Source organism: Perognathus longimembris, chromosome 8 (genome assembly GCF_023159225.1).
Source record: "Perognathus longimembris pacificus isolate PPM17 chromosome 8, ASM2315922v1, whole genome shotgun sequence".
Lineage (NCBI taxonomy): Eukaryota > Metazoa > Chordata > Mammalia > Rodentia > Heteromyidae > Perognathus > Perognathus longimembris.
The window spans coordinates 24807870-24833537 of NC_063168.1; the positions used below are offsets into that span (position 1 = coordinate 24807870).

Consider the following 25668-nt stretch of genomic DNA (forward strand, 5'->3'; position numbering starts at 1 on the left):
GTTGCAGCTCGCTTAAATAAAGCCTTGCCTTGCTTTTGCATTTCGGAGTGTCTGAGTCTCGGTGGCCTTCTTGGTGGTGGTCTTGCGACTTGGCATAACAGCCTTGAGCAAAAAGAAGCCAGGGACAGTGCTCAGATCCTGAGTTCATGCCCCAGGACTGGCAAAAAAAAGAAAGAAAATGAATTGATCCCTACTTCCTAAATGAGCTACTCCCAGGGAATGAAAGTCAGGAATCATCCCTACCTTTGTGGAACTCATAAAAGTAAACAACAAGAATAAAAAGGAAAAGATTGTCCTAATATAAGTAAGTCAAGAGCCTATGGGTAACTGGAATATTCTGAGAGAAAAAAAAAATTTTTGAAGACTGGCTGGAAAACCTTTTTGCGTTTAGGGTACTTATTTCACATGTCCACATCTATACCATAGCATCAGACGCCAAGAAGAGAAACAGTCCACCACTAGGAATCAAGAGGCCTATCTTAGATACTAACAAGCTGTGTAACCCTGAGCAAATCACTTTACTCTTCTATCCAAAGACCACTCATCCATAAAGTGGACATAATAACTTGTTGGCAAAGTTGTCTATGATAATTAAACAAGTAAAAATCACTTTGAAAAGTTTTACATAGCATACCAACATAAGGTTAAGAGGAAACAAAAATTATCCCTCTAAATGGAGTTTAAATCCTGTGCTTCAACTTCCAAAGTCTAGGCCTGATTCACCATCCCAACACTATTATGCCCCTTTACCAACCTGTGGTTGCTTGAATGAGAAGAGTCATGTGTGAGGTTCCTGGGGTAGGGCAACTTAATTTTATTTAATCCGTTCTTTCATTCCATATCTTGATGGCTTTGTCCATAAAGTGGGTGGTATGGGTCTGAAGGAGTGCAGAATTAGCCAAAAATGAGTAAAATATTTACATAACCCGCTCCCTCCCTCAAAAAATAACCAAAGCCATCAAACGTCATCACTGCCTGGATAGAATTAGAAAAGGGCTTAGAGATCATTTAACCTTTTGTTTTACAAATAGGAAAACTGAGGCCAAGATATATGGATTATAGAAGACTCAAAGTTAATCAATCCCTGAGCAAGGGGCCAGATGCAAGCTTTGGATTCCAGTCTAGAGCCCTCCAGATCACAGCACCACACAAAGGCACCTGTGACCTGAAGAGTACATCATCATCATTAAAACACATCTGACTGGCATCAGTGGCTTACCTCTTTAACGCTAGCTACTCAGAAGGCTGAGAGCTAAGGCTCATAGTTCAAAACCAGTCCAGGCAGGAAAGGCTTTGAGTTTTGTTTTGTTTTTCTTTTTGACCAGTCCTGGGCCTTGGACTCAGGGCCTGAGCACTGTCCCTGGCTTCTTTTTGCTCAAGGCTAGCACTCTGCCACTTGAGCCACAGCACCACTTCTGGCCGTTTTCCATATATGTGGTGCTGGGGAATCGAACCCAGGGCCTCATGTATATGAAGCAGGCACTCTTGCCACTAGGCCATATCCCCAGCCCTGTTTTGTTTTTTTGTAGGTTAAAGGACTTGAAATCAGGGCCTGGTAGCTGTCCCTGAGCCTCTTTGTGCTCAAGGCTAGCACTCTACCATTTGAACCACAGAGCCACTTCTGGTTTTTGAGTGGTTTATTGGAGATAAAACTTTTCTACTTGGGCTGGCTTGAAACAGAGATCTTTAGATCTCAGGCTCTTGAGTAGCTAGGATTATAGGCATGAACCAATGGTGCTTGGCTTCTTTTGAGAGTCTTACCTCCAATTAATCACCAAAAAATACAGAAATGGAGCTGTGGCTCAGTGATGAAGTGCTAGCCTTAAAGCAAAAAAAGCTCAGGGGGGTTGGGAATGTGGCTTAGTGGTAGAGCGCTTGTCTAGCATGCGTGAAGCCCTGGGTTCGATTCCTCAGCATTGCACAAACAGAAAAAGCCAGAAGTGGCACTGTGGCTCAAGAGGTATAGTGTTAGCCTTGAGCAAAAGGAAGCCAGGGACAGTGCTCAGGCCCTGATTCCAAACCCCAGGACTGGCAAAAACAAAAAACATAACAACAAAAAACCCTCAGGGGACAATGCCTAGGCCCTGAGTTCAAGCCCCAGGACCAGCACCACAAAAATAAATCACTGTAAAACTTAATCAACAACAAAATGTAGCCTGAAAGTAGGGGTGGAAGAATCTGATGAAAAAACAGGTTGAGAAGTGGAGGAACTGGAAAACAAAAAGCACAATGAGTCCTGGAGGTACTCAAACAAAAGGAGATCAAGGAAATATTTCAGAGGAAAGATGAAATAGGTAGTTTTTCGGGGGGAAAAAAAGACTTGAGTAAAATTTTCTTTAGTGAAGATTTCCTTTCTGTGTGTGCATTCCAATACTGGGGCTTGAATACCAGGTCTGGCTCTCAGTCTTATCTGCTTACCACTTGAGCCACTTAAGCAATAATTTTACCTCTTACTTTTTGCTAGGAAGAAATAAATCTCTTAAGTTTTTCCCCCAGGATGGCTCCCAACCTCAATTCTCTGATCTCTACTTTCTGAGTAGCTAGGATTACAAACGTAAGCCACTAGTGCTGAAAAGATTTCAAGGGTTGTTTTTTGGTTTGTTTTTTATTTTGGTGCCAAGGTTTTGGGTTGTTTTTGTTTTTGTTTTGGGGGGGGTGGTTTTGGTGCCTAGCCTTTGAACTCAAGGCCTGAGCACTTTCTCTGAGCTTTTTTAAAGCCCAAAGCTAACTACCATGTGAGCCACAACTATATTTTTGCCTTTTTGGTGGTTAATTGATGATAAAAAGTCTCACAGACCAGGTACTGGTGGCACATACCTGTAATCCTAGTTACTTAGGAGGCTGAGATCTGAGAATCGAGGTTCAAAGCCAACCTGGGCAAAAAAGTCTGTGAGACTCTTATCCCTAATTAACCACTGGAAAACCAGAAGTGGAGCTCTGGCTCTAGCCTGGAGCAAAAGAACTCAGGGATAGCACCCAGGCCCTGAGTTCAAGATTGACCCCCTCACACAAAAAAATTAAAATAAGCAAAAAAGTCTCATGGACTTTTCTCCCAGGTTGATTTCAAACAAGGACCCTCAGATCTCAGCCTTCTAAGTAGCTAGAATTATAAACCTGAGCCACCAGCATGCAGCATTTTTTTTTTTTTTTTTTGCCAGTCCTGGGGTTTGGACTCAGGGCCTGAGCACTGTCTCTGGCTTCTTTTTGCTCAAGGCTAGCACTCTGCCACTTGAGCCACAGCACCACTTCTGGCCATTTTCTGTATATGTGGTGCTGGGGAATTGAACCCAGGGCTTCAAGTATACGAAGCAAATACTCTTACCACTAGGCCGTATCCCCAGCCCCAGCATGCAGCACTTTTAAGTAGCAAATTTAGAAGGCCAAAATGTCTCTTTTTTTTTTTTTGCTTGGCTTTTTAGTATTTATTAACATTTTAAGCTCCTTACTCTATCTCCCAACAAAACAAGGCCATCTGCAGAGACACATCTAGCTTAGTGGTTAAGCATACAGTCTCCAGACTCAGAATGCCTAGAATTGCTTTTTTTTTTTTTTTTTTTTGGCCAGTCCTGGGCCTTGGACTCAGGGCCTGAGCACTGTCCCTGGCTTCTTCCCGCTCAAAGCTAGCACTCTGCCACCTGAGCCACAGCACCCCTTCTGGCCATTTTCCATATATGTGGTGCTGGGGAATCGAACGGAGAGCTTCATATGTAGGAGGCAAGCACTCTTGCCACTAGGCCATATTCCCAGCCCCTAGAATTGAATTCTTAATTCACCTCTTTATATGGGGTCTTGGATAAAATTGTTCATCCCTAGACCTCTGGACTGTGAGCAGAGATTAAAATGTACATACTGGTCAAAGTGTACTTATGAGATTTCAATCACTTTACTTGTAATGACTGTTTCTTTTAATATAAAAGTGAACATACATTCCTAGAGTACTACTTGGAATGCCAAGTAGTGGTGAGTGCTGTTTCACAAAAGTTTGGTCATATATTTATGTGCACTTGAGTTTTAATGTAAAATTGATTTGCTTTTTAAAATGTGACATTTACCCAAGAGCCAGTAGCTCATACCTGTAATCCTAAATACTCAAGAACCTAAGATTTGAGGCTAGAGGTTCAAAGACAGACCTATCAAGAAAGTCCGCAAGACCCTTAACTCCAATTAGCCACCAGAAAGTGGGAAGAGGAACTATGGCTCAAGTGGTAGAGCACTGGCCTTGAGAACAAAAGTTCAGGGATAGTGCCCAGGCCCAGATTCAAGCCCCAGGACTAATACAGACAGACACACAGACATCTGGTAGGAGCTTTAAGGTGAGGAAAGACAGGAGTCAAGCACCTGTGCAGAGCTGAGGTAAGTTTAATGTGGAAGTTAAAGAGCGAATTGTTCACTCCTCCAGAGCTAGATAGACTCAAATGTGGCACAAAAAGAGCCAGACTGACTGATACCTAAGCCTTGAACAGAGCTGAATCACCTCCTTGTCCCTGTCTACATCCAGACATGTCATGTCATATAACAGCTGAGGTTATACAGACAGGTTTCAGTCACTTCAAGAAAAATTGGGGGCTGGGAATATGGCCTAGTGGCAAGAGTACTTGCCTCATATACATGAAGCCCTGGGTTCGATTCCCCAGCACCACATATATAGAAAATGGCCAGAAGTGGCGCTGTGGCTCAAGTGACAGAGTGCTATCCTTGAGCAAAAAGAAGCCAGGGACAGTGCTCAGGCCCTGAGTCCAAGCCCCAGGACTGGCAAAAAAAAAAAAAAAAAAAGAGAGAGAGAAAAGAAAAAAAGAAAGAAAAAGAAAAATTGGAAGCTCCCAAATAGATACAAACAGGTGCTGGCTATATAACAAAGGTTGCTAGAGGGGTTCCTTCGAAAGACAAGCACAACTACTTTGTGGAAGACATAACTTCAATTGTAAAGCTGTGTCTGGCCAGAGTTCCAGGCCAGCCTAAGCTACACAGTAAGACCCCATCTCAAAAAAACAAGGGCTGTCTATAACTCAGTGGTAGACTATTTGGCTAGCAAATGCAAGGCCTGGCTTCAATCTCCAGTGTTACAAATAATAAAGAAGGCTGGGTGCCAGTTACCCATGCCTGTAACCCTAGATGCTCAGAAGGCTGAGATCCAGAGGGTTGAGATTCCTTCAAAGCCAGCCTGAGCAGAAAAGTCCCCTAGATTCTATCTCTAAAAGGACAACCCAGCAAAATGCTGGACTGGAGGAGTGGCTTATGTGGTAGAGTACCAGCTAATGGGGAAAAAAAAATAAGAAGAAGAAATAACCTAACTACCGGCAAGAGTAATAAGTAATCTAAAACCTTTAAAAGAAACGAAAAATCTGGAAAAGATGCTCACCAGTATGGAAATCAGGAGGTCTGGATTCCATCCCAGATACTGTGTGACCTTGAACCAATCACTTCATCTCTCTAGGACCTAAAGTGTCTTCTGTTAAAAAAAAAAAAAAGTGAGAAAGATATCAACACCTGCCTTAGGGAATTGTAGTAAACATTACAGATATTATGTAGTAAAAATCCCTAACACAGGCTCTGTCCTTTCTCTACTATAAAGGTGTACACCCAACTCAAACTTCAGGTCACTGGCCTACTTGAACAGTGCAAAACTCGTGATCCTCTGTAAAAATAAACTGAGAAACAAACCAAAAAACCTTGATTTCTGCAGCAAACAGGATGTGCAGAAAGGTCTAGGAAAGAAGTCGTGGGCTCATTGCTTAAAGCAGGGGTTTCTAAGCCTGGCTGGGCACTTGGCAGGAGGTGGAGGAGGCTCACACCGTCCCTGGGCCCGGCACCCCCCCACCCCACCGCACCCCCGCCCACTAATCAAGTGTGGAAGCGCGGGAGGATCGCCATTGTGTCTGCATGGGTTCATGTGCCCTTTCCACATGGGGGTGGGGGACCAGTCTCCCACCAAGCGCTGAGGTTTTTAACCTGGGAGGGGGAAATCGTAAAACCCGCTGTGCCGGCAAGCCCGAGGGAACGAGAGGGGACGCGTTCTAGAGCTTTCCAGTCGACCCCAGTTTCCCATTGGCGACCAACCCCGGCCACGTGTCGCCATTTTGTGTTCAGTAAACATGGCGGCCACCCACGCGGAGCGAGCGCGGGGAGGGGGAAGGGAGTGCCACGTTAGCTGTGTTCTCGGCAGCATCCTCCGGCACGCCGTCCACACGGCCTTCTCTGACCCACCTTTGCTCAAGGAGGAAAGAGAAAGGGCAAAACGCAACTCCTCCGCCAGCGCCCTAAACGTTTCTAGCGGGAGGCGCGCGGGAAGAAAGGCCTTCCAAGATGGCGGCCCGGCCGAGAGCCGCCCCCGCAGAGCCGGGCGCGGCGCCGCGCCGCGAGGGGCCGAGGGGCGGCGGCGGGAGCGAGCGCCGACCGCGGCCTCACGGGGAAAGCCACGGAACCCCCGAGCTCCAACTTGGCACCCCTTGAGTTAGGCGGGTACAGCAGCACGTCATTGTTCCAAATGCGCGACATTGCCGCACCAAGCACGACACAAGGGCAAGGGATGGGGGAGGGGGGCTCCTCGGGGCTGAGCCAAGAGACCGGCAAAGTGCAAACAAAGCATTATATAAATGGCGCCATTCTTTTTAGGCCCGTGTTTCTAACGCTTCACCAAAACACCACAACCGGTGCTTCGCCGGCGGCAGGAGACCGCTTTGGCACTTTCTCCTCAGCCGCCGCCACCGCCGCGGCCGGGCCTAGGAAAGGGTTGGGGGTGGCGCGGGGCGCCCGGACGCCAGGGACGAAAAGGCCCCACGTGCCCGCCGGCGCGCGCACTCGCGCGCCAGGCCGCGCCTCGCTGCCCCTCCCCCCCGGAAGATGGAGGCTGCCCCTCCCGTTTCCCCCACACTCTTGCGCATGCGCTCTGGCCACCTCACGCGCACGTTTTAAACCCGCGGCGTCCCAGCTACCGCCTGTAGTGACCGCCGCGCTGCCTGTGTCGGTCCGCGTACGAAAATCCCTCTATTAAATCCGGAAAATAATATGCGTATCCCACACCATACGATCGCATTTTCAATCACTACCCCGGAGCCGTTAAAGTTAATCAAATATTCGTTCACATTAAAAGTCTGCCGGTCCTACAGCACCCATACGCCGTGCGCATTAGCTTCACATCTGTGGTGTTAAAATATTTTTTTAAAATACCGCGTGGAGATTGGCACGCACTGGGGACCTAAAAATCATGGGTCCTAATTTTTTTCGAGGGGTCCTGCGCAGCAAGCACTTCCGGAGTCAGAGGGTACTCGGGGTTGAAAGCGGGCTTCCCGCCCCGCCCAGACCGCCGAGGCTGCCGCCGGAGTCGCTACCGCCGCGCCCTCGCCCACCCGCCCGCCCGCCGCTCCCGGCCCCGCTCGCCCCCTCCGCCGCCGCCGCCCGCCCCTGCGACGACGCCGCGGCCTCCCTCCCGCGCCCGCTCGCTCCCGCGGCCCTCGCTCGCCTCGCGCCGGCAGTTTTGGGCCTACACCTCCCCTCCCCCCGCCAGCCTCCAAAGACTTGACCACGTAACGAGCCCAACTCCCCCGAACGCCGCCCGCCGCTCGCCATGGACGCCGGTGTGACCGAAAGCGGACTAAATGTGACTCTCACCATTCGGCTGCTTATGCACGGGAAGGAAGTGGGGAGCATCATTGGGAAGAAAGGGGAGTCGGTTAAGAGGATCCGCGAGGAGAGTGGCGCGCGGATCAACATATCGGAGGGGAATTGTCCGGAGAGAATCATCACTCTGACCGGCCCCACCAATGCCATCTTTAAGGCCTTCGCCATGATCATCGACAAGCTGGAGGAAGATATCAACAGCTCCATGACCAACAGCACGGCGGCCAGCAGGCCCCCGGTCACCCTGAGGCTGGTGGTGCCCGCCACCCAGTGCGGCTCCCTGATTGGGAAAGGCGGCTGTAAGATCAAAGAGATCCGCGAGAGCACGGGGGCCCAGGTCCAGGTGGCGGGGGATATGCTGCCCAATTCCACCGAGCGGGCCATCACCATCGCTGGCGTGCCGCAGTCTGTCACCGAGTGTGTCAAGCAGATCTGCCTGGTCATGCTGGAGACGCTCTCCCAGTCTCCGCAAGGGAGAGTCATGACCATTCCGTACCAGCCCATGCCGGCCAGCTCTCCCGTCATCTGTGCGGGCGGCCAAGATCGGTGCAGCGACGCCGCGGGCTACCCCCACGCCACCCATGACCTGGAGGGACCACCTCTAGATGCCTACTCCATTCAAGGACAACACACCATTTCGCCGCTCGATCTGGCCAAGCTGAACCAGGTGGCAAGACAACAGTCGCACTTTGCCATGATGCACGGCGGGACCGGATTCGCCGGAATTGACTCCAGCTCTCCAGAGGTGAAAGGCTATTGGGCAAGTTTGGATGCATCTACTCAAACCACCCATGAACTCACCATTCCAAATAACTTAATTGGCTGCATTATCGGGCGCCAAGGCGCCAACATCAATGAGATCCGCCAGATGTCGGGGGCCCAGATCAAAATTGCCAACCCAGTGGAAGGCTCTTCTGGTAGGCAGGTTACTATCACTGGCTCGGCTGCCAGTATTAGTCTGGCCCAGTATCTAATCAATGCCAGGCTTTCCTCTGAGAAGGGCATGGGGTGCAGCTAGAACAGTGTAGGGTCACTCATAGCCCCCTTCTGCTGTTTTCCCATGATCCAACTGTGTAATTTCTGGTCAGTGATTCCAGGTTTTAAATAATTTGTAAGTGTTCAGTTTCTACACTTTATCATCTGCTAAGAATTTAAAAATCACATTCTCTGTTCAGCTGTTAATGCTGGGATCCATATTTAGTTTTATAAGCTTTTCCCTGTTTTTAGTTTTGTTTGGGTTTTTGGCTCATGGATTTTATTTCTGTTTGTCAATAAAAGAAATGTAAGAGTGGAATGTTAATAAATTTCAGTTTAGTTCTGTAATGTCAAGAATTTAAGAATTAAAAAATGGATTGGTTAAAAAAAACGCTTCATATTTGAAAAAGCTGGGAATTACTATCCTAAACTCTTTTGTTAGTGCCTTTTTTCCCTCTTTTTAGTGTAGGTGTTTGGAGGCGGAAAGGAGAAGGGTGGTTGATCCTGGGTGTTCGAACTGTTCTCACCTTATCTCTTTAAGAATCGGTTCCCTTTGCCCCAACAAAGAAACTGCAGGTTAGGCCTGCTTTGGGATATTGGTGTACAAAGACCAAGGGTCTTTTCCTGGGAGTGATAACAACCAAGTGCCGGAGAGTGGCCTCTTCCCGTTTCTCTAGTGGAAAACCTCAGGTTTTCTCCGGAGGAAAATGTCTGCTCTTTAGACCTGGAAAAAAAAAAAATAGCTACCTTTCTAATCAATCCCCCATCCCCCTGGAAAAGCTTATCCAAGGACAATAAAATGTCCAAGGTGGGGCAGCCTGAGGGAGGGAAGGGGTGGGAGGAGGGCAACTGCTGCAGGGTGGTGGGAGTCAAGGGTCTTGGACACCCAGGGGGCTGGTACCAACTGACTCCACGTGGCAAGCATGCACCTGTGGCTAGCAGCTTGTCAGGATGTTACTGCACCTGTTGGGCATATTCAGAAACAAAAGAGGCCCAGTTTCTTAATTTTTCAGCTGTGCGGTGTTTGGAGAATTATGTTGGGAAATCCTGCTTAATTGAGATAGTCCTTCACAATGTAGAGATTGATTGATCACTGACTACGGCCTAAGGATGATCTCGGTGTCCAGAATACAGGTTTCTGGGTCCTACTCCAAAACCACCCAGTAAATTGCTTTTCAAACCTCCTTAAGGGTCTTTACCATTGTGTGTCTAGTGAATGAGGAAGATGGGAAGGCCTAGTGGCCTCATGCTACAATCAGCCAATAAAACTAGGCTGGGCCAGCGGAGAGAAAAAGTTTTTATCAGTCTAAGGCAGCACTATAAACAAGCTAGTGCCTAAGTGTGCAGATCAAGCCCCAGGCACTATATGGGATATCATTCCCATCAAAGAAATTCCTGTGGGAGGGAATTATCCATTATAAATACAGGACCTCTCCTTCCTGAAGAATGATAGGCCTGGTTCTGAGTTCCTGGAGGTGAGATTTCCATGAGCTTCACATCCACTGTCCTGATAAGAGGCAGTCCTGGAAGTAGCCCAAATTCTCAACTTAGACTGCTTTCATAGTTGTCTTCTTCCGCTTCATTCACAGACTTGGGCACTGTTACCTTTAAAAACGTTAAAATTACCTCCTGTATTTGAGAAGAAAAAAATGAAAGCATGTATGTAAAGCAGAGCAATTCTTAGGACAGGAAACTACCAAAAGCCCTATTTGTGGAGGTAGGGAGAGTGGTTGCTTAGAATATCTAGGCAGAGGCTGGGAATGTTGCTTAGTGATAGAGCACTTGCCTAGCATGCAAGAAGCCCTGGGTTCAATTCCTCAGTACCACATAAACAAAAAGCCAGAAGTGGCGCTATGACCCAAGGAGTAAAGTGCTAGCCTTGAGCAAAAGAAGCCCCAGGACTGGCAAAAAAAAAAAAAATAGGCAGAAAAGGATTAAAAGGCAAGGAGCTGCCCGGGGCCCATGGCTCACACCTGTAATCCTAGCTACTCAGGATTCTGAGGTCCAAGGATTGCAGTTCAAAGCCAGCCCAGACTGGAAAGTCCATGAGACATCTCCAATAAACTATCAAAAAGCTGGGAATGGAGCTGTGGTTAAAGTGGTAGAGCACTAGCCTCTAGCAAAAAAGCTCAGGAACAGCACCCAGACCGGGGAGTTCCAGCCTCAGGACCCTCCCACACTCCTAAAACAAAAAGGCAAGGAGCATTAAATGCTGAGTTGAGAGCGCTAAGAAGAAAGAGGAAGTGGGTTCACTATCTTATGAAACAATGCTCTCTAATCAGGGCAGATGAATAATGAACTTAAACCCTCAGTATAAAGAGTCCCCTAAGTAAGGTGTGATGATGGGGTTCAAGTGCCTAGCAAACACAAGACCCTGAGTTCAAACCCAAGAACCATTTTTTTTTTTTTAATGGAAACAAAGAGGCTGGAAATATGGCTTAGTGGTAGAGTGATTGCCTGACATGCATGAAGTTTGATTGATTCCTCAATGCCACATAAACAGAAAAAGCCACAAGTGGCACTAGGGCTCAAGTGGTAGAGTAATAGCTAGCCTTGAGCAAAACAGCTCAGGGACAGTGCCCAGGCCCTGAGTTCAAACCCCAGGACTGGCAAAAAAAGGAAAAAGAAAATGAAAGTATCCTGTGGAGCTGGGTGCTGGTGGCTTACACCTATAATCCTAGCTACTCAGGTAGCTGAGATCTGAGGATGGCAGTTCAAAGCTGACTGAAGCAAAAAAAGTTCCGGTGAGACTTATCACCCTGTGAGAGTCAGAAAAATCCGTAAGTGGCACTGGAAGCTGAGATCTGAGGATTTCTATTTGAGACCAGCCCAGGCAGACAGACTTGTAAAACTCAACCTGCAAAAAGCCAGAACTGAAGGTGTAGCACAATAGGTAGAATTCCAGCCAGGACTAAAAAAGTCGAGGGAGAGCTTGAGGCCTGAGTTCAAATCATAGTATGGCACAAAAAATAAATAAACATAAATTAAGTGTGGAGGGAAAAGCATTTATAACATAGGCTGGAGAATCACAGTTCAAAACCAGCCTGAGCAGAAAAGTCTGTGGGACTCTATCTGTAAAACAACCAGCAAAGGGAGCAATGTGTGGCTTAAGTGGTAGAGCACTAGCCTTAAGCACAAAGAGGCTCAGGGATATCACCCAGGCCCTGAGTTCAAGCCCCACAACCGACAACAAACAAACAAAAAAACTGGAAAAGGGATTCAATGGAATGGGTATGCTTAACCGACAAAAATAAAATAACCAGTAAAAATTGAGGCTAAAGATATGGCTCAAGTAGTACAGCTTGAGGCCTTGATTTCAAACCTTAGTACCAGAAGAAGAAAAATAATAACAATAATGACAAAATAAAATAATATTGTGGGGCTGGGGGTGTAGCTAAATACTTTCCTACTACGTGTGAGGAGGTCCTGGGTTCAAACCTCACCATCACTAAGTACATAAATGCAAGTCTAAATTCCAATAGTTTATCCCTTCTCCCCAGTTTCTTTTCTTCTTTTTTTCTTTTTCTTTTTTGTATTTTTTTCTCCCCAGTTATTTTAAGGAGCTAAGAAATACTAGAAAAGACCAGGCGCCAGTGGCTCATGCCTGTAATCCTAGCTACTCAGGAGGCTGAGATCTGAGGACTGAGTTTCTAAGCCAGCCTAGGCAGTAAAGTCCATGAGACTCTTATCTCCAATTAACCACCAGAAAACCAGAAATAGTGCTGTGGCTCAAGTGGTAGAGCACTAGCCTTGAGCTGAAAGAGCTCAGGGACAGTGCCTAGGCCCTGAGTTCAAGCCTCAGGACTGGCAAAAGAAAAAAAAAAAGCCAGGGAAGTGAAGCTGTGGCTCAAGTACAGAGCAATACCCTTGAGCAAAAAAAGCAAAAGGACAGTACCTAGGCCCTGAGTTCAAGCTTTAATAACCTGACATGGAATTGGCCCTTTGATACAACCACTATCATTTAGTAAAGATTTATTAATCTATATTAATATAGATCAATTAACATAATTTAAGCAATAGATCAATACCTATAACATTAATATATTGATATATTATAAGTAACCTGTCAATATTATAATATATAATTGATATATGTTAATATATTAACATGTTACACACATAATGGAATTTTTTCATGGTAGGAAAATGGATGAACCTGGACACTTAATAATTTTTAATGCATTGTACTTATAAACTGACATGGTGAAGGGTAGCCCTCCTTTATTTTGTTTTTGCCAGTTGTGGGGCTTGAACTCATGTGTAAGTGTTGAGTAGGGCAAATAAGGCCAGAAACTGTGGACTGGGGGAAAAACTATTCTTCTAAACACATGAAGCATTCGGCACCTGTGGCTCATGCCTGCAATCCTAGCTACTCTACTACTAGGCCATATTCCCAGCCCCAATAAATACTTTTTTTTTTTTTAAGTCTCATGGACTTTCCTTCCCAGGTTGGTTTAGAACCATGATCCTCAGACCTCGTCCTCCTGAGTAGCTAGGATTACAGGTATGAGCCACCAGTTGCCTAGCTCTCTCTCCTTTTTTTCATTAAAAAAAAAATTTATGGGGGCTGGGAATGTGGCTTAGCCTAGCATACATGAAGCCCTGGGTTCCATTCCTCAGTACCACATCAACAGAAAAAGCCGGAAACGGCCCTGTGGCTCAAATTGTAGAGTGCTAGCCTTGAGCAAAAAGAAGCTCAGGAAGAGTGCCCAGGCCCTGAGTTCAAGCCCCAGGAATGGAAAAAAATTATATATATCACCTTTAAATAATTGTATAAAGTAATTGCTCATGCCTTTAATCCTAGAAACTCAGGAGGTTGAGATCTGAGGATTATGGTTCAAAGCCAACCTGAGCAGAAAAGTCCATGAGACACTTATGTCCAATAAACCACTGAGAAAAAGCAGGAAGTAGCACTGTGGCTCAAGTGGTAGAGGGCTAGCCTTGAGCACATAGATGCTCAGGGACAGTGCCCACGTCCTGAGTTCAAGCCCAGGACAAGCATACACACACACACACACACACACACACACACACACACACACACGCTAATGCAGAGCACAAGCTCTGAGTTCAAGTCCCATACCAGTCACCACCATACTGAACAGGCTGACAAATAATTGTGTCATAGCCACTGTTGTATCTTGTATTTGTTTGATGCCTATACTAAGGTTTGAAATCAGTAGGGTGTTGTCCCTTAGCTTTTTTGCTCAAGCCTGATGCTCTACCACTGGAGCCATAGCTCCATGTCTGGCGTTTGTGGTTAATTGGAGATAAGAGTCTCACCGGAAGTCTGCTTGGGCTGGCTTCTAACTTTGATCCTCAGATCTCAGCCTGCTGAGTAGCTAGGATTGTAGGCATGCGCCACAGGCGCCGATTACTTCATGTTTAGAAGGATGATTCCCCCCGCCCCCCCAGTCTACAGTTCCTGGTCTTACTTGCCCTACTCAACACTTACACATGGACACCACTAAAACAGGCCCCACCCCAGTCTGCAGGGTTTTTTTTTTATTTTAATTGTTGTTACTATAAAGGTGATGTACAAGGGGTTAGAGTTACGTAATCAGGTAGTAAGTACATTTTTATTTGTTGTCAGTCAGGAGGCTTGAACTCTGGGCAAGGGTGCTGTCCCTGAGCTCTTTCATTCAAGGCTAGCACTCTACCACTGTGAGCCACAGCTCTACTTCCGGTTTTTCTAGTGGTTACATGAAGATAAGAGTCTCATAGACTTTTCTGCCTGAGCTGGCCTTGAACTATAATCCTCAGATTTCAATCTCCTGAGTAGCTAGGATTACAGGAGTGAGCCACCAACATCCGGCTTGGACAAGTATTATCTTATGTGATCAGAGGCACACAGCCATTGCACCTTTGTGATAGGTCACTCTTGCGGTCACCCCTTAGTCCCTATGACCTGAGAAGTAAGCAGTGTTCCCTAAGAGCTTGAAGTTTGAGTTGAACCCACCTTAGCCCCCACCACTTTGAGCTACCCCAAGGGACGAACCATTTGTAGTTCCTTCAGTCATTCTCTTTGGGCCTTCTTACTTGAGGGATATAATTGTTTCTTCTTCCTTCTGACCCTGACTATGCTCTTCCATCTCTACCTGAGGCTGTGAGTGCCTGCTTTGAACAGTCTGTAAGGAAAACTCCATCCACTCTGCTGTGGGCTGGAAGACATGAGATGTAGGCCTGGCTATAGCATTGATTCTCTGGGTGATCTTGAACAAGGGTGCTCCCCTTTTCTGGGGCACAGTCCTCTATCTGAGAAGACTGGATGATATAATATGCACAATTGTCTGGCTGCCTGGTGAAATAAAGCTGCCTTTGTGGGCACGCGCCCCTGCTGCGCCTCCTGCCACAGGGCTGACTGCTACCACACAGGCCTTCTGTAAACACGCAGTGGGGAAAAAGGGAAGTTAACAGGAAACTAGTAACAGCAGCCTCGGCGTTTGGAGAACTATTGACAGGTGCTTGATGGAGGAGGACGGGAAAAGCAAAAAAGTCAGGGAGACTTGCACTGACATCCTGCGTCCTTGCCTATCACTTAGACTGTGTGGAGGAGGAGAGAAAGGAAGAAAGAACAAACAGGGTCATTATAGAGAAGATTACAATGAGGAGTTGTTCCCAAAGGCAGACCCAAGACCCCTGCCCCTTATCTCCTGCCCCAAAACACGGGCTCTGAGAGGGCAGTAGCTCCCCCAAATGATCTCCTAAACCTTGTGTCTGGTGAAGTAGGGATAGGATAACTGCAGCCACCCTCATCCTGCCTCCCAGCGGCGGCTGACTGTGTCTCCTGACATCTGCTACTAGGCTGATTGAGCCCTCGTGGGCAGTTGAAGCAACTGTACTTCAGTGACAGCAAACCACCAGTATTTCCAATCACCACCGATGGGATTTTCTTTTTTTTTCTTTTTCTTTTTCTTTTTTTTTTTCTTTTGCTTGAACTAGGCCTCAAGCTATTGCCTGGCCTTTTTTTTTTTTTTTTTTTGGCATGGCTTTTTCAGTACTCTACCACTTGAGCCCCTCCTCTATTTCTCTATTTCTGCCTTTTTGGTGGTTAATTGGAGATAAGAATTCCACAGACTTTTCTGCCTGGACTGACTTCAAACTTCAATCCTCAGATCTCAGCCTCCTGAGTAGCTAGGATTATAGGCATAAGCCATCAGCACTTGGCTCTTTTTTCTTTTCTTTTTTTTTTTCTTCTTTCACTTTGTTTTCTTCCTCTTTCTTTCTTTTTGTCATTTCTGGGGCTTGAACTCCGGGTGTGGGCACTATCCCTGAGCTTCTTGCTCAAGGCTAGCACTCTATCACTTGAGCCACAGCATCACTTCTGGCTTTTTCTGTTTATGTGGTGTTGAAGAATCAAACCCAGGACTTGATGCATGCTGGGCAAGCACTCTACCACTATGCCACATTCCCAGCTCTCTCCCTCCCCCTTTCTCTCCTGCTGGCGATGAACCTAGAACCCAGTGCACGTGCACACACACACACACACACAGCGTTTTACTTTCTTCACAATTTATGATGGAATCAAGAACTGTAAGTTTGTTAAGCAAGTGCTTTACCACTTATGCCATGCCCCCAGTCCTCATATTAATCCATTTTATTTTATTATTTTTATTTTACTTCTTTTTATTTACTTGTGTGTATGTGTGCTAGTCCTAGGGCTTGGACTCAGGGTCTAGGCACTATCCTTGAGCTTTTTTTTTTTTTCCCTCAAGGCCAGTGCTCTACCACTTGAGCCATAATTCCACTTCTGGCTTTTTGGTGGTTAACTAAAGAGTCTCACAAACTTTCTGGCTTGGGCTGGCTTTGAACCAAAATCCTCAGAGCTCAGCCTCCTAAATAGATAGGATTACATGCTGATTTTTTTTTTTTTAGCTGTCTTGTCTTATTCAGTGTGATGTATTCTAATTGCATTCATTTTCTTGAAAAATGACATGATTTCATTTTTATGGTTGTGTAATATTCCATATAACATGTGTACATATTTCTAAAATATATTTATATATGAATGAATAAAATGAATATATTAAAATGGTTTGATAGACATATATATATATATACTTATTTTCCAAAAGCAAGAAAATATTTAATGACAATTTGGAACTGTGTTTTGTTTTGTAAGAGTCAGCCTGGGTCCCTGAGCTGTCTCTGAGCTTTCTTTGCTCGAGGCTAGCACTCCACCTCAGCTCCATTCTGGCTTTTTGGTGATTAGAGATTAGATTCCCAGGAACTTTCCTGCTGAGACTGGATGGGCTGGATTGGAAGCATCGTGCTCAGATCTCAGCCTCCTGAGGAGCAAGGCTAACAGGCCGCAGCCACCTGCACCAGTGGGCACTGAGTTATCTTTTGCAAATCTCTTTAACGTCCAGCAACAGAAACACTGCAGTTAATGCTCATGTCTGGTTTTGTATCCCTCTGCGGTGCTATCAAACTGTGTGCCTTTAGAAAGGGCACTCTATACCAGTGAGCAAGTAAGAAAGAAAAGGACAAACAAATCTTACTATTCTTAGGAAAACAGTTTTGACTTCCTAGAGGCAGGAAAGCATCTCAGGACACTGCCCATCACATCTTTGGCTTTGGTTTTGGCTTTTTTAGCCTTTGGTAATTTGTTAAACACAAAGCTCATTTATCTTTTTCCTCCTCCTCCTCCTTCTCCTCCTCCTCCTCCTCCTCCTCCTCCTCCTCCTCCTCCTCCTCCTCCTCCTCCTCCCCCCCCTCCCCCTCCCCCTCCCCCTCCTCCTCCCCCTCCTCCCCCTCCTCCCCCTCCTCCTCCTCCTCTTCCTCCCCACCCACCCCCCCCCCCCCCGCACTTTTTCTCAAGACTAATGCTCTATCACTTGAGCTACAGCACCACTTCTGGCCTTTTCTGTTTATGTGGCACTGAGGAATCGAACCTGAGGCTTCATGCATGCTAGGCAAGCACTCTACCACTAAGTCACATTCCTAGCCTTTTTCTTTTATTTATGATTGTCTTTTTACATTCTTTGTGTATTTTCTTCCTTGGATGGTACATCTTACTGATTATAAGAGCAATTTTTTCCTTATTAGAGAGAAAACCCAGGCCTTATGCATGCTGGACAAATACCCTACCACTGAACTCCATTCCTAACTCTGACAATATTTAGTATTTGCAAAGTGAGGTTTGTTATTATTACTAATTTAAGACAAGCAAGCCATCCACTATATTCAATGATTTTATCTTTTTGCTATATCTTTTTTTGTTGTTATTTTTAAGTAGTTGTACAAAGGGGTTTTAATTCAACATGTCGGTTTGTCAGTACAATGCAGCTTTTTAAAATTATAATTATATTATTGTTAGTTGTACAAAGAGGTTTCAATTCAGCATGTCAGTTCATGAGTACAATAAATCTTGGTCAGTGTCATTCTTCCATCATTCTCCCTCATGTCTCCCAGCACCCTTTTTTGTTGTTGTTTTGGTGCTTATCCTGGTGCTTGAACTCAGGGCTTGGGCACTGTCCCTGACTTTTTGTGCTCACAGCTAGCACTCTACCACTTGAGCCACAGCTCCACTTACAATTTTTTTTTTTTTTTTTGGCCAGTCCTGGGCCTTGGACTCAGGGCCTGAGCACTGTCCCTGGCTTCTTCCCGCTCAAGGCTAGCACTCTGCCACTTGAGCCACAGCGCCGCTTCTGGCCGTTTTCTGTATATGTGGTGCTGGGGAATCGAACCTAGGGCCTCGCGTATCCGAGGCAGGCACTCTTGCCACTAGGCTATACCCCCAGCCCTCCACTTACAATTTTTAAGGTTGTATTTCTTTTCTTTGCCAGTCCTGGGGCTTGGACTCAGGGCCTGAGCACTGTCCCTGGCTTCTTTTTGCTCAGGGCTAGCACTCTGCCACTTGAGCCACAGTGCCTCTTTTGGCCTTATCTATATATGAGGTGCTGAGGAATCAAACCCAGGGCTTCATGTATACGAGGCAAGCGCTCTTGCCATTAGGCCATACTCCCAGCCCCTCCACTTACAATTTTTGATGTTTAATTGGAGATAAAAGGCTCAAGGACTTTATTGCCCCGGCTGGCTTTGAACTCTGATCCTCATATCTCAGCCTCAAGTAGTTAGGATTACAGGTTTGAGCCACCTGTTCCTGGCTCCCAACATCTTTATTGTTCTTTTTTTTTTGTCTTTTCTCAGGTGAAATAAATCATCCTCCAATTTAATTACCTGCCACCATTATATTAAATGCGCCTTTTTGGCCTAGGAAGGCATGAGTAGATGATCAGTTCTGTGTGCATGAACAAGCACACACACAACAAACATATATATTTTTAATAATTTATTTACTTGTTTTTGTGGTACAGACTTGAACTCAGGTCAAGCTACCAAGGCCACTGTAACCATGCCTCCAGCCCTTGCAGTATTAATAAAACCTTCTCATTCTATTGACTATTTGGCTATTTCAAAATGAAAGTGATATAACATTTGACTCATGAAGATGATCTTTGACACCATCCCAAAATGCTTCCCACCAAATGTCCCAGGAGAAGCAGCTCCTAGCTCACCTAAACAAGGTAACAAAGGTGTTGGTGTCTCTGATGATCTGAGGATTGGAGGCCTGGATGTCTCTAGATGCAGGGGAGGAGCCCATCCTTCTGAGTGGGCTTCCTGACCTCAGGCCAACAAAATGGTACCCTGCAGGGGACTGTCTTGGGGTACCCAAAAGTGGGCCAAGCTGAGAGCTGATTTAGGTATCTAAGAAGTGAAAGCTTTCTTAGGGGAAATAGCCTACAGCTACAAGACCTATTTCTTCAGGCAATACCTCTTAACATAAGAAAAAAGAGACTTGAATTTAACAGGCTAACAGGATGTTCTTGCTAACCACAGATTTACAGAATTATAGCTTAGCCACAGAGATCTCTTTTCACAACTTCTGACTGAAGCAGCAGTAAAAGCCACCTTCTACTGCTTGACTGCTCTCAAAAAAAACCAAAACAAATAACAAAAAATAAAAGAATAGATTTTGTCTTGAAGGGAACTAGGCCTCATAGAGTTTTCTTGCTCCTTCTACTGAGTTTTCCACAGGCAGGTGCCAGTAGTTCACACCTGTAATCCTACTCAGGAGGCTGAGATCCAAGGACCCTGGTTCAAAACCAGCCTGGGAAGAAAAGTCAGGAGAATCTTATCTCCAGTTAACACCCAGAAAACGGGAAGTGGCACACTAGGTCCAAGTGGTAGAGCACTCTAGCTTTTAGCAAAAGAGCTCAGGGACAGCATTCAGGGCCTGAACTCCAGGTCCACGAATGACAAAAAGAAAAAAGTTCCCCACATTCTTAAGTATAGTGTGTGTGTGTGTGTGTGTGTGTGTGTGTGTGTGTGTGTGTGTGTGTGTTGGTACTGGGACTTGAATCTGTGTATCCTAGTACTGGGGCTTGAACTCAAGACTGGGCCTTGTCCCTGAGCCTTTTCTGCTCCAGGCTGGTGTTCATCCACTTGAACCAGGGCTCTACTTCCATTTTTTGGGTGGTTACTTAGAGATAAGTGTTTCAGACTTTTCTGCTTAAGATGGCTTCAAACCTTAATCCTAAAATCTTAGCTTCCTGAGTAGCTGGGATAACAGACACTTACCATCCGTGTCCAGCTAGGATATTTTTATTTGCCAGTCTGGCACGTGAAATGGTATAATATCATTTTATTTTTCATGTCTTAGATTGCTGACAGGTTAAAAAATATTACCTCTGTTCCAACAGTTTACATTTCTCTCAGTGAACTGATTATTTCTTTTTTCTTTTTTTTTTTGGCCAGTCCTGGGCCTTGGACTCAGGGCCTGAGCACTGTCCCTGGCTTCTTCCCGCTCAAGGCTAGCACTCTGCCACCTGAGCCACAGCGCCCCTTCTGGCCGTTTTCCATATATGTGGTGCTGGGGAATGGAACCGAGAGCTTCATGTGTATGAGGCAAGCACTCTTGCCACTAGGCCATATTCCCAGCCCCTGAACCGATTATTTCTTGTCTCTTCCTTACCTTTTATTCTATCAGGATGTTGACATTTTCCTTATTAATGGAGGAACTCACTAAATACTAAAATATAAATATCATACATACTGCATTCTTCTTAATTTGTCAGCTTGCTTTTATAGTCTATTGGACAGAAGTTTCTTTTCTTTTTTTTTTTTTTTGGCCAGTCCTGGGGCTTGGACTCAGGACCTGAGCACTGTCCCCGGCTTCCTTTTGCTCAAGGCTAGCACTCTGCCACTTGAGCCACAGCGCCACTTCTGGCCATTTTCTATATATGTGGTGCTGGGGAATCGAACCCAGGGCTTCATGTATACGAGGCAAGCGCTCTTGCCACTAGGCCATATTCCCAGCCCTGGACAGAAGTTTCTAAAGCTATCAGTTTTTAACTTCATAGTTTCTGTCTGTAAGGTCATGCTTGGGAAACCCTTTTCTAAAATCAGCACTTATGTTTTGGTTTGGGTTGTTAGGTTGGTTTTGTCTGGAATAGATCCAGTTGTTGTTTTTGTCTTTTTCCTCCCTCTATAGTTTCCATGAGTTTAATATTTAAATAAAATCCATCAGAAATAAATAAAAATTGGGCATATATATGTATATATGTAAGTATATATAAATATATGTTTTTTGGTTTTTGTGGGTTTTTTGCCAGTCCTGGAGCTTGAACTCAGGGCCTGGGCACTGTCCCTGACCTTCTTTTGCTCAAGGCTAGCACTCTGCCACTTGAGCCACAGCACTACTTTCAGCTTTTCTATTTATGTGGTACTGAGGAATGGAACCCAGGGCTTCATGCATGAAAGGCAAACACTTTTACCACTAAGCCACATTCCCAGCCCTGTATGGGCATATGTGTAGAACAATTTTGTCCCCAAATTTTTGGCATGTGGTCCCAGTTATATTTATGAATAATCCATGAATGGCAAGTAAGTGACACAGTGTAGTCAGTCTCCCCACTCCAGGGCCCCTGGAAGACATTTCTAATCAAATACAGAACTCCTGGCTAAGCCTAGACTAAGTCCTGCAGCCCTACTATGACTTGAGGCAACCATCTTCTATTCAAGACTTGAAGAAAAAACCATTGTTGGGGCTGGGAATATGGCCTAGTGGTAGAGTGCTTACCATATATACATGAAGCCCTAGGTTCTATTCCTCAGCACCACATATACAGAAAAAGCCAGAAGTGGTGCTGTGGCTTAAGTGGTACAGTGCTAGCCTTGAGCAAAAAGAAGCCAGGGACAGTGCTCAGGCCCTGAGTTCAAGCCCAAGCCCCAGGACTGGCAAAAAAAAAAAAAAGAAAAAACATTGTCAGCTGGGAGGTAGTGGCTCATGCCTGTAATCCTAGCAACTCAGGAGACTGAGATCTGAGGGTCACAGTTCAAAGCTAGCCCAGGGAAGAAAGTTCATGAGACTCATCTCCAATTAACCACCAGAAAACTGGAAGTGGTGCTGTGGCTCAAGTGGTAGAGCATTAGCCTTGAACTAAAGAGCTCTGAGTCAGTGCCCAGGCCCAGAGTTTAAGTCCCATGCCCCACAAAAAAAGAAAAAAAAAAGTTGCCATTCCCTAGACTAATCCATCCTTTTTCCTGCTAATATCTGCCGCCTTAATAAACAGCTTTGGAGGCTGGGAAGGTGGCTCAGTGGTAGAGAGCTTGCCTCGCATGCACGAAGCCCTGGGTTCGATTCCTCAGCACCACATAAAGAGAAAAGGCTGGAAGTGGTGCTATGGCTCAAGTGGTAGGGTGCTAGCCTTGAGTAAAAGAATCTCAGGGACAGTGCCCAGGCACTGACAAAACCAGCTTTTGGGCTGGTGGCATGGCTCAAGTCTAACAAGTCTGAGGTGTTAAGTTTCAACCTCAAACAAAACCTCCAGCCATAAATGTGAATTTAAAAAGATTTTTTTTTTTTTGCTGGTCCTGGGGCTTGAGCTTCTCTATACTTAAGACTAGCACTCTACCACTTGAGCCACAGCCCCACTTCCAGCTTTTTCTGTTTATGTAGTACTAAGTGTTAGGTTTTTAAAGTAGGTAGCCAGTAAAAGAGAACACCATGCGGTATTCAGGCAGGAAAGAAAGTTTATTACCGAACTGCTGGCCTGTGGCCAAGATGATCCATGGCCAGAGAGAAAGTAGAGCAGAGAGACCCCCACCCAGCCCTGCCTTATATCTAGGGCAGGGGCAAGGGGTGTGGCCAGGTGGATTAGGATGTGACCTCAGGGAAAGGGGAGGTAACTGCCTCCAGGTCTGCAGGTTACCCAGGTAACTGGGTGGAGACTTAATGAGGTGGGGGCATTTGCATGTAGCCCTCAGGGAGAGGACCTTACACTAAGGAATTGAATTGGGGGCTTCATGCTTGCTAGGCAAGCACTCTACTACTAAGCCACATCCCCAGCCCATAAATGTGAAATTTGAAGCAATAAATGAAACCAGTAATGATAAGGGCCTTGTGCTTGCTAGGCAGGCTTTGAACCATGATCCTCAGCTCTCAGCCTCCTTAGTGAAGGATTGACCCCCACCCTATTGCCCCAGGCTCATACAGACACTAGGCAAAATGCCAGGTATGAGGTGACCTGCTTTAATGTGCAGGCAGGGCAGTTGACCAGAGGAATTCACCTAAGCCCATCTGCAAACAACCCATCTGTAAACAATCCATTGCCGGTCCAAGGACAAGCCACCAACTTCCTAGACCTAGTGGCACTTTCAATAACCTCTCTGCCTCCTTGCTCAGACCCCTTATAAGTCTGGTCCCAAATTCACTCCTGCACACAACCTCTAAACCTGCAGGAAGGTCTGTGCACCTCGCTGTTCCTCAAAAAACTCCTTGCCTGTCGTTCTCCTCCATTTTCCCAACACTGAGTAGCTAGGATCATAGGCGCAAGCTACCAGCGCCTGGCAGATTTTTTTCAGTACAAATGCAGTTCTAGTTTTCTATTACAATATAAACTTCATGAGAGCAGAGCGCCTCTATCTTTTGTTTATTAGTGTATGCATAGAATTTAAGAAATGGGGTAGGTACCAGTGGCTCGTATCTAATCCTAGTACTCAGGAAGCCGAGATCTGAAGATCACTGTTCCAAGACAGCCTGAGCAGGAAAGTCTGTGAGACTCTTATCTCCAATTTATCACTGAAAAACTGGAAGTAGTGCTGTGGCTCAAAGTGGTAGACTACTAGCCTTGAACAAAAAAGCTCAAGGACAGCGCCCAGGCCCTGAGTTCAAGTCTCCCAAGACTGGCACACACACACACACACACACACACACACACACACACACACCACCACCACCACCAAACAAACACAGAACACAGTCCCATGGACTCCAGCAGGAGCTGGCTTCAAACCATGATTCCCTGATCACAGTAGCTAGGATTACAGGTGTGTGCCAGCAGCACCTGTTGTGCCAAGTCGTGAAACCACCACCAAGAAGACCAACCACCGAGACTCAGACATTCTGAAATGCAACAGCAAGATAAGACTTTATTTAAGCGAGCTGCAACTTGGGCCTCGTCCTACCCACCGACACAGCGGAGGTTAGGAGGGAGCCCAGAGCTGTGATTACACAGGGCTTATAAAGGCAAAGAAAAAGGTTACAACAATCAGGTGTTCAAGCAAGCAAGATTAGGACACAGGTACAAATCTGATTGGCTCAGGGTTCGATTCTAAAATGGGGTTCACGTGGTAAAATGGGGCCTGACTTCAAAGTCTGGCACCTCACACCCAGCTTCCTTTTCCTTTTTTTTTGTACTGGGTTTCCACTTTATTACCAATTAAAACAAAAAATAAGGTTTGACTAGTCCCCTTCCCTCCTCTATTTTCTCTCTCTCTCTCTCTCTCTCTCTCTCTCTCTCTCTCTCTCACACACACACACACACACACACACACACACACACACACACACCATTCACAGGAAGGGCTGACAGAGGGAATGAGGAAGCCATAGGAGTTTGAAGAGCTCCAACATCCGGGTTTAAAAAAAAAATGTTTGAGCAGTCTTACTACTTAAAAAAAAAAAAAGGTTTGAGCAGTCTCACTACTTAGCATAGGATGGCCTGCCTCAATGTTATACTCCTCTCCTTTTTCCTTAGCCTTTTGAGTGCTGAAATTACAGGCATGTCTATCATGCCCATTAGGAAAAACACAAAAGCATATTTGATAGGAAGAAAAGAATAGATTCCATTTTGGAAGTGTCCAGCAGATAGCTGTATGATCAGATACATATCTGAACCAAAGAAAAAGATTGAAGAGTTAGTTCCACATAAGTTGAAGACATAATAGATAAATCGAAACTAGAGAGCACTTATGACAGAAGTGGGCAATAGCAATCAGACTGAACTATAGAAAGGATAACCAAGAGAAACTATCACAAGCTGAGCACTGATAGCTCACATGTGTCTTCCTAACTACTCAGGAGGCTGAGATCTGAGGATCATGTTCAAAGTCAGACCAGGCAGGAAAGTCCATGAAACTCCTCCAATAAACTACCCAAAAGCTGAACATAGAGCTGTGGCTCAAGTGATGATAGAGCACTAGCCTTGAGCAAAAATAAAGCTCAAGGATACTGCCTAAGGCTTTGAATTCAAGCTCTAGGAAAGGCATGTACACCAAAAAACAAAAACAAAACAAAACAAAAAGCCACAAAGCTGAAAGTAGGAGGTATATGGCTCAAGTGGAAAAGCACCATTCTTTTTTTTTGGGGGGGGGGGCAGTCCTGGGCCTTGAAATCAGGGTCTGAGCACTGCCCCTGGCTTCTTTTTGCTCAAGACTAGCACTCTACCACTTGAGCCACAGCACCACCTCTGGCTTTTTCTATATATGTGGTGCTGAGGAACTGAACCCAGGCCTTCCTGCATAGGAGGCAAGCACTCTTATCACTAGGCCATTTTCCCAGCCCCAAAAGCACCATTCTTGAAAAAAAAGGTAAGGGGCAATGACCATGATATGAATTCAGGACCCACTCAGTACCTGAGCAAAAAGTAATTAACTAAATTAAAAATAACACAGGCAAGAGATCAGGTATTAAGTAAAAGGAGAGAACTTGGATTTCCTTATGGTAGTGACTCAAGGATATTCATACAGAAAAGAATGTGAAAGAAGACCAACTTCCTTGAAAATGTGGGC

The 25668-nt window shown here is 45.7% G+C and overlaps 1 protein-coding gene and 1 long non-coding RNA gene across 5 annotated transcripts in view; one reads left to right on the forward strand and one right to left on the reverse strand.

The window, feature by feature from the left end:
* The window catches only part of LOC125356299, a 49982-nt gene extending 43072 nt beyond the window's left edge, over positions 1–6910 (reverse strand). Inside the window, exons 1-3 of one of the 4 annotated variants that reach the window (XR_007211856.1) lie at positions 6444–6910; positions 5360–5449; positions 755–878 (exon numbers count right to left, since the gene is read on the reverse strand). This is a non-coding gene — a long non-coding RNA (uncharacterized LOC125356299). Of the gene's footprint in view, positions 1–754; positions 879–5359; positions 5650–6443 lie in introns of those variants that run through there. The other 3 variants (XR_007211854.1, XR_007211855.1, XR_007211857.1) reach the window with 3 other exon arrangements.
* Positions 6911–7285: 375 nt separating this feature from the next.
* Positions 7286–8983, forward strand: Pcbp1 (poly(rC) binding protein 1). Its single transcript, XM_048352675.1, has one exon. The coding sequence runs from the start codon at positions 7565–7567 to the stop codon at positions 8633–8635; it is 1071 nt and encodes a 356-aa protein (XP_048208632.1). The 5' UTR covers positions 7286–7564; the 3' UTR covers positions 8636–8983.
* Positions 8984–25668: the final 16685 nt, after the last annotated feature.